The sequence below is a fragment of the Leguminivora glycinivorella genome, chromosome 8 (genome assembly GCF_023078275.1).
Source record: "Leguminivora glycinivorella isolate SPB_JAAS2020 chromosome 8, LegGlyc_1.1, whole genome shotgun sequence".
Classification (NCBI taxonomy): domain Eukaryota; kingdom Metazoa; phylum Arthropoda; class Insecta; order Lepidoptera; family Tortricidae; genus Leguminivora; species Leguminivora glycinivorella.
Window position 1 is genome coordinate 25,392,642 of NC_062978.1, and position 18,155 is coordinate 25,410,796.

General features: G+C 39.4%; 1 protein-coding gene across 2 annotated transcripts in view; it reads left to right on the forward strand.

Annotated features, from left to right (window-relative positions):
* Nucleotides 1-16,199, forward strand: part of LOC125229226 (eukaryotic translation initiation factor 5B) — an 80,751-nt gene extending 64,552 nt beyond the window's left edge. For both annotated transcript variants that reach the window (XM_048134020.1, XM_048134021.1), the window contains exon 18: nt 12,817-16,199. In XM_048134020.1, coding sequence (XP_047989977.1) covers nt 12,817-12,924 — 108 coding nt within the window. In that variant the 3' untranslated portion in view covers nt 12,925-16,199. The remainder of the gene's footprint in view (nt 1-12,816) is intronic.
* Nucleotides 16,200-18,155: the final 1,956 nt, after the last annotated feature.

An 18,155-nucleotide genomic window follows, 5' to 3' on the forward strand; every position in this document is an offset into this window, starting at 1 on the left:
CGGAAGTTTAAAACAAAACTCGGCTTCGCAAGTCACGTTCGAGCCCATGCACGTCAGAACTTATAAAATACCTGAATTGTCCAGGTGTCGCCGTCGACGGATACGTCTGGGAGGACATCATCATCATGGTCCCCTATAGAAAATTAGATATTTTTGCACGGCCGTTCATAGTCATATATGCTGGTGACTGTTCCATGAATTTTTGGTCTAGTCTAGTTGAGTGGAGAAGTGCCATTCAAAACGAGCGTTAACTTTCTAAATATATATTTAGGTACTTTATAATTCTCTTTATTCATTTTAAATCTCAGGCTAGGCTATTTTATAATATGATTATAAAAGTAAAATACAAAACCACTTACAAAACAATACAATAGTTATTTGTTATACAAGGGGGCAAAGTTGTATTTTAACGCCGAGTGTGGAATTGAAAAACGAGCAAGTGAAAGGATTCTATAGTTGAACCACGAGCGAAGCGAGTGGTTCGAGAATAGAATCCTGAACTTGCGAGTTTTTTAACACACGAGAAGTAAAATAAATTTGCACCCGAGTGTAACACAAAACTTTTCCCCTCACTATAGCGAGGAAACTACAACGCAAAAAATGCGTTTATCACTGCTTCCAGTAGTTCCGCAGGTGGTAAATCATCTTTATTACTATATTCACCTACTTTTATAAATTTTAAAGCAGTTAATTTGACTTTATTCAAGGTCAAATTACTTTACCCACTAGTGGATAAAATGCGTTTTTACCCGCTGGTATTAAAGGACAAAACACGTGTTTCCGAGCTAGTGAGGGGAAAAATATATAAACACATTATAAAAAACCTAACCTAGGGTGCCGCCAGCAGCGGGGCAGGGCCCAAGCTGCCGGTGGTTAGGGCTGCAGAGAGAGGAACCGTCGGACTATCCGCGCCGTGTCCAAGATCACCGCCTTCTGTATCTGACCCTTGATTCAACCACCTAGCGAGAGTCTCTCTAGATGTTGGTCGAGACTCTTCGCTATGAGACCGTTCGCTGAAACGACTATCGGGACAATGATCGTCGAATCAACATCCCACATGGCGGTTATCTCGTAAGCCAAGTCTAGGTACTTACTGGACTTGTCCTTCTCGGCTTTCACGAGATTCTCATCATGGGGGATGGTGATGTCGACGAGTACGGCCCGGCGTTGCGATCGATCTATTATGACAATGTCAGGCTTATTGGCTACAATAGTCCTGTCAGTTATAATAGATCGATCCCAATAGAGCGTGGCACGACCATTTTCGAGAACTGGCGCAGGTATGTACTTGTAGTACGGTACTTCGCGGTCCACAAGGCCGTATTGAAGAGCAAGCTGCTGGTGAATGATCCTGGCTACGAGATTATGCCTGTGCAAGTACTCACCGTTAGCTAGATGAGAACAACCGGAGATGATATGCCTGAGTGACTCTCCGGGACGGCGGCATGCCCGACAAATGTCGACCGTACCGTCCTTCAGGATATATTTCCGGTAGTTGTTCGTCATCATAACTTCGTCGGCAATTGCACAGGCAAAACCCTCGGTTTCTCCGAAGAGGTCCCCGAATCGTAACCAGTTCACCGATTCGAGCAGATCTACATCGGGTCCCGTGAGGGCCTTGTAGAAGCGCCCGTGTAGCTGCTTGCTCTCCCATACCGCCTTGCGGTCCGCTGGTACTTTATAATTATTATTGTTTTCAACTTACGGTTACGTGTTCGTGGTATGCACAGAGTAAATCTTTAATGAAATTGAGACATTTTTTTATATATACAATTAAATTTGAACTAGAAGCACTAAACCTATACCCGCTCGCATTCCCCTTTTTTCTTTTCTAAGTAAGAATCAATTAATAAGTATCTGAATATATTTATGAATAAATTAAATTGTAATTGTTTACATACAACCTGTGAAGTTTGGTTGACAAAATTTGACGTAGGTGCTGTCATATATATTTTTAAAATGACGTACTGTTAATACCAGCGTAATGAAAATGTATTCCGATGAGTAAAAGAAAACATGAAACTTTTTTCAATTTAACCGAACTAGAATGAAATCATTTATACTCATTCGGTTGTGTTCGTTATTTTCTTTAATAATGTGATATATTTTTATTTATTTTTTATGCACAAGCCATGCACCTTTAAACTTTAAATGAGATTGGATCTCCACCTGACATTATTGATTTACCCTATTTATTTTGAGCACAGTTTTACACTGGTATGGTTTTTCGTGTACGTACACTATTTTCTGTCAAAATATTTGTCAAATTTAAACGTCAACGCGGAGCGACCGGCGACACGTCTGCCTCCGATGAGCCGCTCAGGGCGTCTAATCGAAAGGAGAATTTCTGACAGCAATGGCGAATGTATGGAAATTTTACGATAGTTTAAATTTAAGGTAAAATTTCTTTGTTGCCTTTGAGAGGAAAAATATAAAAAACCTCAAAACCTGTAGTCCATTTATCTGGCTTTTAGAATCACTTAATGTTATAACTAAAGTATTGAATTTTTTTAACAAAGTTTACTAAACGGCGACATACGTTTTTCTCATTTTAGGTCAACTTTGTGTGGGTTTAGTTATTACACCGTTAATAATTGGAGATTGTGAATAGTCAAAAGTTGTAGACACACTTTTTAAGATAATAACTACATTTATTTTATTTCATTTAATTTAGAAATGTGAGCAGCATTTGTTAAACGCCGAATGCACTTTTCGAGGATTTCGTACGACCCCCTCTTAAGCATAAGTTTTCACAATTTAAAGCACAAATAAAAGATAGATGGACAAAAGCACAAAAAATTGGAAATACAAGAAAGATTTAGGACACCGGGTCTGTTAGTAGATATGCCTAAAGCCAACTTCGGCAATACCAACGACGGTAATACAAGTAGACGATTTTTTGAAAACACCGAATTGGCTGCCGATATTTTAGGAATTAATCATGAATTAATTCTCAGGTGCAAAGTAATTTTGGAAGTGATTTCAAGTGGATACAATATTGATGTTCCAAAATACAATGAATATGCCCTAGACACAGCAAAGCTCTACGTTTAGGAATATGGTTGGCACCCTATGACTCCGACAATGCACAAGATTTTGTTGCATGGTGCAGCCATAATCGAAAACGCATTATTGCCGATTGGACAACTGTCTGAGGAGGCGGCAGAAGCTCGAAATAAGCATTTCCGATCATATAGACTTAACTACGCAAGAAAGTTTTCGAGAGAAGAGTGCAATTTCGACATATATAACAGACTCTTGCTTACTTCAGATCCTCTTGTGAGCAGCATGAGGACTAATAAAAAAAAGTCACACAAAGCTTTTTCAAGAGAAGCAATAGAACTATTACTGCCTGGCAGTATTTGACATATATACGAAAATGTGTATTAATATCATTTTATATTGTATGCTTTTGTTTATTTATGCATTTTTTTGTAATGTAGAAAAGTTTTTTTTTAATAAAATACTTATATTTTCTTGCCTTTTTATGAAAAAAAATGTTATATTGTATTATTTTGGATGATGATGATGATGATTTTTGTTAATAATAAATGTTTTCATGAATATATATCGTATTTTTACTATATAGCTCTATTTAAACAAGATAAGAAACAAAAATGTTTTTGGCCGCCTAAATCGGTCATATCTACGTATGTGCAGTGTTCTTGACCGGTATTTAGGGAATAAGGCCTCTTACTCATAAGCATTATCAAAGACCTATATAACTTCGTAAAGACCGATAATGTCTAAGAAAAAAACGTGCCCCAAAACCATACAGAAAAAGGTACGGTGAGCTAGATGGCGATACACCTTTGGGGTACGCTCGTCTAGATGGCGCTAATATTAATATTTGACATTTTAAAACATATCAGGCTAAGAATATGGGCCAAATTGTCAAAACTGAGGTTCAAAAGTTTTAAGCTTGTGTCAAGAGATGGCAGTCTATGCACTGTGATTACACATTTTACTTCGACAGTAATTCTCTATAATACCAAAGACCTATATAACTTCATATAGACCGATAAAGTCTAAGAAAAAAACGTACCACAAAACCATACAGAAAAAGGTACGGTGAGCTAGATGGCGATACACCTTTGGGGTACGCTCGGCTAGATGGCGCTAATATTAATATTTGACATTTGAAAACATATCAAGCTAAGAATATGGGCCAAATTGTCAAAACTGAGGTTCAAAAGTTTAAAGCCTGTGTCGAGAGATGGCAGTCTATGCACTGTGATTACACATTTTACTTTGACAGTAACTCTCTTTAATACTCGATCCTCTTTGATAATACTTTATCCTCTTTGACATTATGAAGTTCGCATGCGCCTTCATGAATGGCACGCTGGGTAATGTTTCATTGAGCCTCGGGCCTGAATGGCGCACCCTCCATTGATCGCCGCGCGAGGTCACTGGGTCGAGTCGGGGGTGGTGCGTCGTGCAGCTGTCAATAGAATAGATGTATAACGTCTTATATTATTACATGTTATTTATTTAACTACCTTTTGTCCGCGGCTTCGCTCGCGTTAAATTCGAAAATTGCGGAATGCTCTATACAAACTCCACCCCCCATTTTAGGGAAGTGGGGGGTTAGAAAGAGAAAATAGCCTATATCACTCTCCATCCAACTATCTCCACATAAAATATCCCGTCAATTCCTCGCTCCGTTTTGCCGTGAAAGACGAACAAACAAACAGACACACACACTTGCCCATTTATAATTTTAGTATGGAAGTATGGATTAGTGAAATAAGTGAAATTAGTGAAATAGGCCTAGTCGATAGTGAGACTAGTGACCCTGCTTGCTAAGCCGCGGTCTTGAGTTCGAATCCCAGTAAGGTTAAATTATTTATGTATTTGTATGGTGTGCACTTTAACATATATAAGTGCTAGCTTTTGCCCGCAGCTTCGCTCGCGTTAGAAAGAGACAAAAAGTAGCCTATGTCACTCTCCATCCCTTCAACTATCTCCACTTAAAAAATCACGTCAATTCGTCGCTCCGTTTTGCCGTGAAAGACGGACAAACAAAGAGACACGCACACTTTCCCATTTATAATATTAGTATGGATTTGTGTGTGTGTGGTGTTGCTTAGTTTTCTATGTCTCACCCCCTCAAATTGGTACTAAAAACATTGTACCTATTACTTGACATTACCGTAACATTAAATTGAAAGAGTATGTATTTGTCGCTGTACGAGTAAAGAAAAAATGATCAAAGACCAAGTGAAGTAGAAAATAGATCACATAAGCCGCGTAAGCTGCAGACCCGAGTTCGATTCGCGGCTCTTTTATTTTGGTGTATGATCTACTAGCTTTTGCCCGCAGCTTCGCTCGCGTTAGAAAGAGACAAAAAGTAGCCTATGTCACTCTCCATCCATTCAACTATCTCCACTTAAAAAATCACGTCAATTCGTCAGCCATAGAGAAAAAGGTACGGTGGCCTAGATGACGTTACACCTTTGGGGAACGCTCGGCTAGATGGCGCTTATATTGATATTTGACATTTTAACACATATCAAGCTAACAATATGGGCCAAATTGTCAAAACTGAGGTTCAAAAGTTTTAAGCTTGTGTCGAGAGATGGCAGTATATGCACTGTGATTACACATTTTACCTTGACAGTAACTCTCTATAATACTCTATCCTCTTTGGTATGGATAAACAGAATTAAAAAAAAATTGTATCCTTAGTCCATTAGAATTATTTAGATGGATGTTCTAAAAGCAAAGTCATGGAACGAAACTTTCACGTTTAACGATATGCCTAATTTAATAACCTTGTGGATTTCACAATCGGCCGCCTCCCTTGTGCCCGGGACATCTTGTTTGCACTTGGGAAGCGTAGGAAATGTGCCCAGGGGTGTGGTTGTTCCGGTAGCCAATGGTAGTAAGCGCCCTGGTGTATTTATAGCCCAAGGACGAGAGTTAGGGGCTCGGGGTCGCAGTTAATGGTGTATTGGAAGTATGCATGCTTCTGTCCGAGGTGAGAGGGATTGGTTTTGATGGGAAATATCAAAGCTTAAAGATTTTTAGATATTACCTATATGTAGGTATGTTTAAAATATAGTCTTGCCCAGAGGGGAAAATCACATAATAGAAAAATGTTTGTTCCCATCAATATACAGGGAACATACATGCAAAGAGGATCAAATATTATAGCTAAGAGGATCGAGTATTATAGAGTTACTGTCAAAGTAAAATGTGTAATCACAGTTCATAGACTGCCATCTCTCGACACAAGCTTAAAACTTTTAAACCTCAGTTTTTACTATTTGGCCCATATTCTTAGCTTAATATGTGTTAAAATGTCAAATATTAATATTAGCGCCATCTAGCCGAGCGTCCCCCAAATGTGTAACGCCATCTAGGCCACCGTACCTATTTCTATATGGTTCTGAGGTACGTTTTTTTTCTTAGACTGTAGCTGTCTATACGGAGTTACATATGTCTGAATTGTCTGATATATGAATATGATAAATTGTTACGGCGTTTGTTAATTACATATAGAGCGCTGAGCATTTTCGGAAGCTTTAAAATAAATAAATAAAAATATATTATAGGACATTACCACACAGTTTGATTCAGTCCCACGGTAAGCTCAAGATGGCTTGTGTTGCAGGTACTCAGACAACGATATACATAATATACAAATACTTATATACATAGAAAACATCCATGACTCAGGAACAAATATCTGTGCTCATCACACAAATAAATGCCCTTACCGGGATTCGAACCCGGGACCGCGGCGTAGCAGCCAGGGTCACTACGCGCTAGGCCAGACCGGTCGTCAAAGTAAGGTCGACTTTATCAGAAGAAGTAGAAAATAAGGATGTGGAATTGTAGAATAAACAATACCTAATAATATAAAGCCAATGATTGCCTTTTGCAGTTGTTAAACAAGACAAAGTCTGTGAATTTCCTAAAATATTAAGGCTAAGGCCTGATTTAGACGGCGTGCGAACTCGCATGCGATTTTAGTTACATTGTGGGCTGTTGAGATTACATACAATTTTGCACCGCCATCAATTACCGCAATGTAATAAAACTCGTATGCGAGTTCTTGTACCGTCTAAATGGTTTACTTTATAAAATGACAAGTTTAATATTTAGTACCAATCTTTATGTTTTGAGATTACTTATTTAAAGTTGTACCCACGAGTTTTGTCATTTCCGAATAAAATTTACAACTACTGACTTACGCAATAAAATTCAAGGTAATATTGTCAATTGTGTTACCAAACAGTGTCGCAACGTCTTTATCGAGCGAATTTCATGAATGAAATAGCTGCAAAATATCAATGGAGCTAGAATGGGGTCTGACCGGGTCAGCGCAGCTGTGTGCAGGCTGCGTTCGCAACGCTTAGCGAGACAACCATTTTACCTACCTACCGAATTTTTTTGAGAGTTTTGAATGGAATACAGCGAGGTTTTCTTTTATGGGATAGAAGGCAAACGAGCAGACAGGTCGCCTGATGGTAAGCGATCACTACCGCCCATGGACACCCGAAACACCAGAAGTGTTGGAGGTGCGTTGCCGGCCTTTAAGATGGGTGTACGCTCTTTTCTTGAAGGTCGTATCGGTCCGGAAATACCGCTGGCGACAATTCATTCCACAGTTTAAGCTGTGCGAGGCAGGAAGTTTCTGGAGAAACGCACAGTTGAGTGCCAGCCATCTAAAGAGATGTGAATGTGGAATAAATGAGACTGTGGAACTTACCCAGCACAAGAGGACTAGAAAGGGAGAGACAAGCCTTTACCCAGCAGTGGGACACATAATTAGGCTTATAAAAAGGCTTATTCCACCGTCCCCATTCTACCATCGGACTCTTAGACGCACGGCCGGTTTCCATCCTTACATATTCCGCGAATTCGCACGAAGCGCTTTGCTTTTTCTTTTCTTATGCGCACTGCCAAGGAGTGGAATTCCTTGCCGGCGGCTATATTTCCGAGCTCATATAACCCGGCAACCTTCAAATCAAGGATGAACAGGCATCTTCTGAGCGAGCTCACTTCATCGTAGGCCACGTCTTTGCCTTTGGCTAGTCTGTAGCCACGAGTAACCCATTTATTAAAAAATAGTAATGTGACAGACAGACAGACAGACGGACAGAGCGGCGCCATAGGGGTTCCTTTTGTACAGTCAACCAATTGGAACCCTAGGCCACTGTAGAACTATGTCATTAGTGACGTTATAAATCAGATTGTAAGAAATCTCTTACTGATTATCATTTTGACATGGTTGTAGAGTGGCCTAGGGTTCCAATTGGTTGACTGTACCTTTTTGGTACGGAATCCTAAAAACGAACATCTGTATCGTCATGTACGGCAGCTATCAGAAGTTTGACACTGACATGTGACAGTCGTACTTACAGTATTTGAAGAAGAGAAGATATGAAGATTTCAGCGAATATGTGAGTTTCACACTGTATAAACTAAACGTCGTCACCCAATTACCCCAGTGGTAAACCACAACTTGCGTTTTCACGCGCGAGTCCATACATCAAGCGCGACTTCAAACATGTAATTAAATAAATTCATTGCATTCACAATCACACAACATATAATAGTAAAAGTATAGAAGGCTCACTCCTTTGATGTTGCCAAAATGCCGCCATTCTAAATTCTTACCTACCTGGACAAACGGACCGCACGCGAGCAGCCAACATTGAATTCTATTGCGCCACGCAAAGGTCGTCACCACTGAATGGGCCGCGAACTCGCGGCCGCCGGCATGTACTTGTAACGCAGCGATAGGGATAGTGAGCCGCCCCGGATAAAATGTGAGAATCACTATGAGCTTTACCCTCGCTTACGCTCACTCAGCAATGGGAATATCCCCCGCACATCCTGCTCGCTCCAGCGCTCACGCATTAACGGACCGTCCCAACTCGAAATAGAGTTCTCTCTCGCGGGTGAGGAGCTCCGTGACAACTGACATGGCCCAAATGCCGGCGTGACGTCATTGGATATCCGATACAATTCTGGCTACCCATGTTGAGTGACCAATGGTATAAAGTACCTTATTATAGGGACGTAACTAAAAATTAACAAATTTAGTTGTAATAATGAATGTAAGAGATCGCTCTTTAGCGATAAGACCGCCTATTGTTTACCTTTGTTTGTGTTTCTACTTTGTATTGCTGTATATTGAGGTGTGCAATAAAGAGTATTTTTACCTAAAATGGGAACTTTTCAATCGGACGGATTTAACGTTCGGCCGACATAAGTAACGATTTCCTCGGCAACCCCCGGGCGGGAGGTTCGGCCGTGAAACATTCAAGGTGATATACCATAATATGACGTCTTCAACCAAAATGGACTATAGATCCATAAGGGTGATTTCTAACTGCAACTGAATAGTATTCTTGCCTTATCAACGGTTTTATTTTGTTGTTCATGATGGCAAGTGTTTTAGCCATCCCAGCGTTATCATTTTGTAGAAAAGCAGATATAGTTTGGCAAAGCTAATGCTTGAAGTTTCTCTTTTTGCAATTATCAGACCTGTGTCAAACTATAACAGAACTGTGACTCCGTAGTATAATTTTCCAAATCTTATCCTTTCTTTTCTGGGCGATTTCTGACAGCATCTCCACAGTAAATATAATCGACTTAAATTTGCGTCAAGGTTAAATTATTAGCCTGAAAAATTATACTCTTTTTTTTTAGCCGTTAGTAGCCTTTCTATGTTTAACCACAAAATTAAAATTTTGAAAAAAAAACCCCGACCGCGACATAGTAGACCGATTTTCATGAAACATGGCTAAGAACACTCCCGACTAACTCAGCTTTCGGACAAAAAAAACTAAATCTAAATCGGTTCATCCGTTCGGGAGCTACGATGCCCCAGACAGACACACAGACAAACAAACAGACAGACAGACACACACACAGACAGACACGTCAAACTTATAACACCCCGTCGTTTTTGCGTCGGGGGTTAAAGAGAGACAGTCCAGAACATAATATTATGACCTTCTGAACCTCATCCCTGTCGTGTCCGTTTCTACCACCGTCTCCACAGTATTGTCGCCTTAAATTCGCATCAAGGTAACACAGTAAAATTATTACATTCGTCCATTTCATATACTCATCAGGAGGCTACTTGCCTCCTAGTCAAATCAGCTTGTTTTTACGAACTGTCAAATCAAATTTGAACGATTTGCTATGGAATTATTATGAAATCTAATTAAGTGACGTCGCGGTCAACTCAGTTACTTTATATATTTCTACCTGACTTATTAAATAGAAATTTGATTTCATAATAACTTCTGTCCACGTTTTTCTTATAATTATCTGAATCTTTATTTCGTGCATGGTATAAAATATTTTATTTTAACTACAATCAAGTTCCCTTTTTCTGTTAGCTGTTAGATCCTACCCTCTCTAATATGTTAAATTAAAATCCCATTTCTCCCGTCTGCACATTCTCGCAACAAGGTGACTCCCAGGCCCGGAGGCTCGCAAGGCTGCCCTAGTTGCAGCGCCCCAATTCTGAATGACGTCATCCATTCACCCCGCCAGGTCGTGAATGAATTTATTGTGCGGCCTATTTTTAGAACCGGGGGTTTGGATGGGATGCAAATCTAACGAGATAAGGACTTTTGTTGTTCGTATTAATGGAGTTTTTTGGATTTTACTCCTGAATTTGTTTTCTTATATCGGGTGAAATAAAAAGGAAGGAAAAAATACAATAAAATCATACAAAATAACCTCGATTCGAAGCCAGGTAGGCAAACCGTGTCGCGCGATAGATGATAAAACATCAGACCGTCCCTATTTATCATTTATCGACCATACTTGCCTGCCAAGACCATCAGTTTTGTAGGCAATAATAATATATGGGAATTAAATGTTTCATGCGCAACTTTTCTTGCGCATCCCCTAACAACGGCTGCATAGAACCGGCGACCGATACGACCGGTCTGGCGCAGTCGGTAGTGACCCTGCCTGCTGCGCCGCGGTCCCGGGTTCGAATCCCGGTAAGGGCATATTTGTGTGATGAGCACAGATATTTGTTTCTGAGTCATGGATGTTTTCTATGTATATAAGTATTTACATATTATATATATCGTAGTCTGAGTACCTGCAACACAAGCCTTCTTGAGTTTACCGTGGGCCTCAGTCAATCTGTGTAAGAATGTCCTATAATATTTATTTATTTATTTATAGAAACACTTCCCCACCTGCCCCGGCCAGAGTGCATAGCCAATATGTCAATATTCTTTCTGGCTATGCAGCCTCATGTCCCGAAGTGTGTTCTAAACGGCGTTCGCTACGGCGCAGACGATTTGCATCCCGGCCGGGCCTTGCGCCACCCAAGCACGCCCTCAGCCACCATTGCCGTGCCTAGTTGACCTCGTTTGACCTGCAGTGACCTACTTCCCTATGACGATGACGTCATACCATTCACCCCGACGTCTCAATCGATGCCCTGGATCGTGAATGGAAGCTATTTTTCAACCGACCGAAATAAAGACGTCGAATTGAAACTGGCGGCCATTGAAAGTTTATCAGAATGAGAAATTTCTTTATTTATTTCTTTATTTATAAATTCCTTAAAATTAACACTAACAGACAGGCTATACATGTTAATAGGAGGGTAGTTTTAGAGACACATACAATAGGGTACACATTTATGGTCTTATGATTGATTAATAATCAGTAGCTAAGTAGTCGTATTAGCTTCCAGGTATCGGCTACTAATCGAAAGGAATTGAGATTCCGTGCTGAAAAAATGTCCAGATTGCTGTCACTGGCCAGTATTTCATTTAGAAGAGTTAATGCATGAGAAATAGTTTACTAAAAATATAAGTCTTATTTTTGTCCACTCACATGCTTCCAGTAGCCAGAGCTAAGAACTTGCACACCTCTGAATTGCTTGCTCAATTAAAAAAAAAAGATACTAGAGTTTGTGCATTTGGCTAAGTACCCTGAATCGTGAATGGACATCTTCACTGGCTATATGTAGCCGTCTCAATTCGGTACCACGGCCGGACCGGTTTCGGCGGATGTCGCCGCAATTAAGGCATGAATTAAAAGACAATTCGAGCTGCCAATGAACCTGTAATGAGCTTTTTCCTGGACACGATGTTTAGTGTTTAGCGCTATGATCTTGTTTAACTGTCACAAGACGGACGTCATAAACTGATCAGATTTTGGTTTGCGTTTCTATGTGATAATTTAGGGGTCGGCCTTGGGAAGTCACGTTATTACAATTGGTTCATTCGAGGCTTAAAATTCGTCAAATGTTAGCTCTAGTTACGACATGGATCGGATATGTCAGTTAGTTTGAAGAAACATGATTTTTACACTGACAGACATATTTTATCTGATCTATTCGTATCTAAAGCCAATATCTGATACGTCTTAAAGTTCTAATCGCCGCAAGATACTGAAACATATCCGTAACTTTAAAACACTGATGAGAATTTTGCTGCATGAATCCATGTTGACATTACGGTTAATTGGTACTATATTTAACGAAGCTTGTTTCTTATAGGTACAAGTAAACCATATCTTTAGATGTCATCTATTTTAGTGTATAATTTATATATAACTTGACTAATGTTAAAACCACATGTGGTTATGTGGGTTAAATTGTGGCGTAGGCGAGAGGCTGGAAACCTGTCACTGCAATGTCACAGTTTCGGTTGCTTTCAACCCCTTATTTGCCAAGAGTGGCACTGAAACGAGTAGTTTCATGTGCTCTGCCTACCCCTTCATGGGACCCAGGCGTGATTATATGTATGTAGTATGTATGTGAAAACCACAGTTTTTAGAAAAGCATATTTTATATAACTCTTGTTGTTCCAGATATCCCGCGCGAGTATCGACGCGTGCAAGGATTACTTCCGAGACGACCTGATCAAGACCGACTGGCAGCTCATGGTGGAGCTCAAGAAGCTCTTCCAGATCCTGTAGACCCTCCCCCACACCCTCGGTACATCTACACCAGCGTTGTGTAAAATTAACTTTGAAAACCTGATTTCTACAGATCTTGGGGTCATTCTACTCAAAATCGTCAGCATTTTCCATCGTTAAACAAAGATGCCTCAAAATATCCGTTCAATTATGTCTCAAAACAATCTTTTTTGTTTAGTGACGTAGTGGAAACTGGAAACTACGATTTGCACAAATTTTTTTGAAACATTTAATGCATCAGGCGCTTGACAGCGCAAGTTGTCCTAAACCGCGTAGTAAGGACAAGTAGGTACAATGCTATGAATATAAATGTACTGGTGATTCTGAGCTCAAAAACCTCAAAATCAGGATCTGTGACAATCAGGTCTTCGACCGTTTATAGAAGGTTTAAACAACAGAGCTCTCGGAGTAAAGGGACGTTGACCGCCAGTTCCATCTACACCACAAAATCTTAACTGAACCGATCAAACTTATGCGGGTGCTACTGTACCTATAAAACCTTCATAAGCCAGAGAAACAGTGTTGTGTGTTGCGAGGCGGGCGTGCGGCGTGCATATCAAACAATTGAAGCTCATACAAGTATCCTGATTCGATACTGCATAGCGCGCACGCGGTCGAGCCCGCCCCGCTTCACGCCAAGCCATCTGAGCGTCCAATAAGGCCCTCAGGGGGGTTACCATGACGTGCTAAAGCCGTTCAGTTTAGGTTGAGAGAGAGGGACGGAGCTATGTAACTGCTATAGCTGTGTCCCTTTCTCTCAACCTAAACTGAACGTCTTTAGTACGTCATGGTAACCCCCCAGGACTACCGGCTTGAGTCATAAGAAAAATGTTGCCCGTAGATTGTTTCAGTTATTCCACCGAATCCGATGTATCATAGAATCTCAACTTACGATGTAACAACAAATCCAGATACCTATTTTAACGATTTCTTTCTTCCGCTAAACATTTTAGGTATTTTCTTTATTAAACTCTTATTGCTATAAATCTTGACAATTAAAGATATTTGTCCCATTTTTGTATGAAAAACTAATTATCATACAATACGTAACGAAACGGAAAAAACAGTATGGGACAATAGTATTGTTAAGATGGAAAGCGTTAAAATTGTCTATACGGAAAATATATAAAAAAAGTTCTGAAATAATAACATTTTCGAATAAATAGATGAAAATACATACCTAGTTTACGTAATAAGCTTGTCGTACAAAATTATAACATGTACATTGTTTTATAATTTATTTACCTACTGCCATTTAAACGCCATTTAACACAATAACATTCAACCATCTTGTTATAAGGGACATGTAAATATAAATGAGACATTTATGATACATACATCATATTTTATTTATTAGCCGCGTTTGAAATATTTGGTATCTTTATTTGTGTACGTGCATACGTTTTGATTTTAATGTATTTTAACAATGAAGTCCGATGAACAACTCTTGCAGTTTTACGTGTCATTTTATTGAAAATATATTTAGCATCTACGAAAGTTACAAAAAAAAATTTTTTTTCAGAAATATTCAATAAAAAGACTCGTTAGGACGCTGTCTTCCTAACGCTAAAAATAAGTACGAAGTATACTTAAAAAATACCCTCCCACTTTTGTTCCACCAGTTTTTTTTTTTTTTGCATGTGTGTTTTTATGAAATCCCCTGTATATATCCAATATAAATGTTACAATAAAATAAAAAGCGATGTTATGAAATGTATGATTACAGTTTATTTGAGTAATAGTGCAATATGCGATCTCATTGTGAAATTGTATTTGTTTGGTATTCAATTTTCTGGGCGATAATGTATTTCAACTTGTACACTTTTTTTCATCTTTTTTTTATTTCCACATTAAATCAAAAGAAAGTTTTCGTGGCAAAGAAAACGTGAATAGTACCTAAGACTCTTTAGAAAACATTTATTTTATATTAATTTTAAAGGAGCTCTGAATAGAATGAACATAAATATTACTAATGATAAAAAAAAGTGTACAATTTGACATAAAAATGACCCTTACATGGTGCCTCTGATTCTAACGTAGTGCCAGTTTTGTAAATCGATGTCTATATAAAAAGATATACCTATGATTAAGTAGATGGGGTGTTGTAGTTGGTAAATTATACGAGTTTCAAATGGATTTGAAAACAAACGGCTATAAAACTTCGTTCGTCAAAATAGTTTGTCTCTTTCTATCAAATCGAAATGTTTTGCAACATTCAAAGAGTAAGGGAATCAGACTAAAATAAAGTCACTAAATTCTTCAGGATTAATTCGAGTCTCAAAGATAAATTCGAGTTTTTCAACGCCCTGGGAGCGCTGTGAATGAAATGTATGGGAGGTATAGAGGTCGCCTATTGCGGTAAAGTCCGTCTGAGCTAACTTATCATAGACTTTGAAGTGAGGCAACACAACATCCTACAATTACCGTTTGTAATTCGAAGATTGCTCGTCATGCAGCATTTTTTACGGCTTGGCTCGTAACAAAAACAAATTGAGGGTAGGTATATGAAAAGGTTATGCTACCAAATGATGAGGTTAAGAATAGGTAGCTAGCTTAGTGACAGATCCGCGTGGTTTTGTACTGTTGATTAACCTACAAAATGTTATTTAGACGATCAACCAAATCTTAGCACTAAAAAGTTGCGCGAAATTAAAATTTTCTATCCTTTGCACCTGCATTTTCAATATTTTTAAGTGTTATGGCTCGTCGATGATTCCGCCAACGTCAAGGTTTAAGAAGGCATGTGTTGTATGAAGACAATTGGCCAGTGAGCCCTACATTTTTCAAATTTGCCGCCATTTTACTGCCAAGGTCAGTTGACCGTCTATAACTACCCTGCAATCTACAAATTCGTTTACTTTTTATAAATACCAAAAAATGCAAATTTGTGCACTCTTCGACTTTCAATACATGATTGATCCGTTATTTTTGTCGTCTTTTCGTCGACACTTTCACATTTTATCACGGAAAAGTCTAACCCCCTTATTCATAAACGTACACTAAAGTTATCAAGCTGATAAAGTTCGTTTGTCCTTTTCTATCACACCAATACGTCAGAAAGGGACAAACGAACTTTATCGGCTTGATAACTTAGTACATTTATGAATAAGGGGGTAAGGGTTAGCTTAGTCCCACTTAATTAGTTCTCTCTAAAACTGAGGTACAGAGGTTGTATTAAGCATGTAGGTATTTCCCTTTTTAAAATGCTTTGTATTATATAGATGGAATCGGACATATTCTTATATTGAAGAAATTATATTAAATTATGAAAATTATGCTACGTTTTATTTACCTAACTTCACACCTAATACATATAACAATATTAAAGTAAACCTGACATATGTGACAACGCGCCATGATGCGATACTGAACTGTCGCCCTTTACATCAGAATAACAGAGCCTTCTTGACAATAGTTTTATATTTTTGCTCAGGCTTAAGGCACTGGTCCCACCGCGAGCTAGTAAGCTATGATATCGGCTATAAAAACGAAACCGGCTATAAAAAAATGAGCACTCCCGTGCAAATAAAAGATACACGGCGATATTGATAGCTCACCGCTGGGTGAGTAACTATAAACATCGCCGTGTCTCTTATTTGCACGGGAGTGCTTATCTTTTGTTCGTTTTTATAGCCGATAGCTCATAGTTTACTAGCTCGCGGTGGGACCAGTATCTTAGGCGTCAATGAAGGCAACTTCAAGGCTTTCATCGCTCAAGATTATTATTTCTGCATTTGGGCGAACAGAAATAACTTTCGGCCTGTTGTACTAAAGGCGGTTGGCACTTTCTGGCTCGGTCGGATAGAAAAACATAACACATGATCATAAAAATGGATGCCAGTTTTGAACCCATTCGAAATTAAAAGCCAATTACCGGTTCTATTAAGTAATCCTGTATTATTTATTTATAATCCCAGGCCGGTAGCCGAATGGCATTTCTCTGGCGCCAAACGAAAACGAAACGCCGCGAAAGGTAGTCTGGCTCGTCGCGCCAAAACGCAAGAGCGTTAGAGATAGATATCTACTAGCGTTTCGTTTCGTGAGCGTTTGTGCCATTCGGCTACGCAAACTGGCTATTTATGATACGAATACAAAACAATAATAGCACAGTATAAAAAACCTAACCTAGGGTGCCGCCAGCAGAGGGGCAGGGCCCAAGCTGCCGGTGGTTAGGGCTGCAGAAAGGAACCGCCGGACTAACTGCGCCGTGTCCTGGCCCTTGATCCAGGCACCTAGCGTGAGTCTCAAGATGTTCGTCGAGTCGAGACCACAGACTACTAAGAAGATACTACGTATGTCGGGACTCTTTGCTATAAGACCGTTCGCTGAAACGACTATTAAAGTCTATTGTAGACTAATTAAAAGTAGAGTGGAAGAGAAGATGAACAAAAAACTAGTAAGCGTAAGTATTATACGATTGTATCTTACATCATGACTCTACCTAGAGTCTACATGCCATTACTGAAGACATCACAGTAAATTATTACACATTCTGACAGCCATTTCAATAAAACAATCGAACCTTAAAATTCGAGACAATTACTCTGACACGAAAACAAACATACAATTTACTTATCAATATCGAAAAATATGTCGCCTACCCTCTCATAGGTACTTAAAGTAGGTAGAAAAAAAAAATTAAAATTTTGAAAAAACCCCCGACTGCGACATAGTAGACTGATTTTCATGAAACATGGCTAAGAAAACACTAGACTAACTCAGCTTTCAGACAAAAAAAAAACTAAATCTAAATCGGTTCATCCGTTCGGGAACTACGATGCCACAGACAGACACGTCAAACTTATAACACCCCGTCGTTTTTGCGTCGGGGGTTAAATTAACGGAATTTACTTCACATATTTAGAGTACTTAATTACCTAACACATTTACTGCCAGTACGTATGATTTTGTACGAAAATGATTTAGGCGATTAGGTATACCTTTAAAGGATCAGTTTTTGAAGAACCTTTTTAGTAGACTTGTTGTGGAAGTTGGGGGCCCAATCGTACGACAGCCACGTGCGAGAGGCTGCCCCGCCACCTAGCGAAAAATCCTGGAATAGCTCCACCGTGCCAGTTGGCGACTGGACGGGAGGACCCGGTGGGCTATTTCAGGGGGGCTCGGGCGTCCCCGCAGTCTCCAAGTGAGCTCCTCACTGTCCGGATTAACTCAAGTGATCCAATTGGTAAACGCAACACCTCGACAGCCATTTTTCTCCCAACCCAGACTCA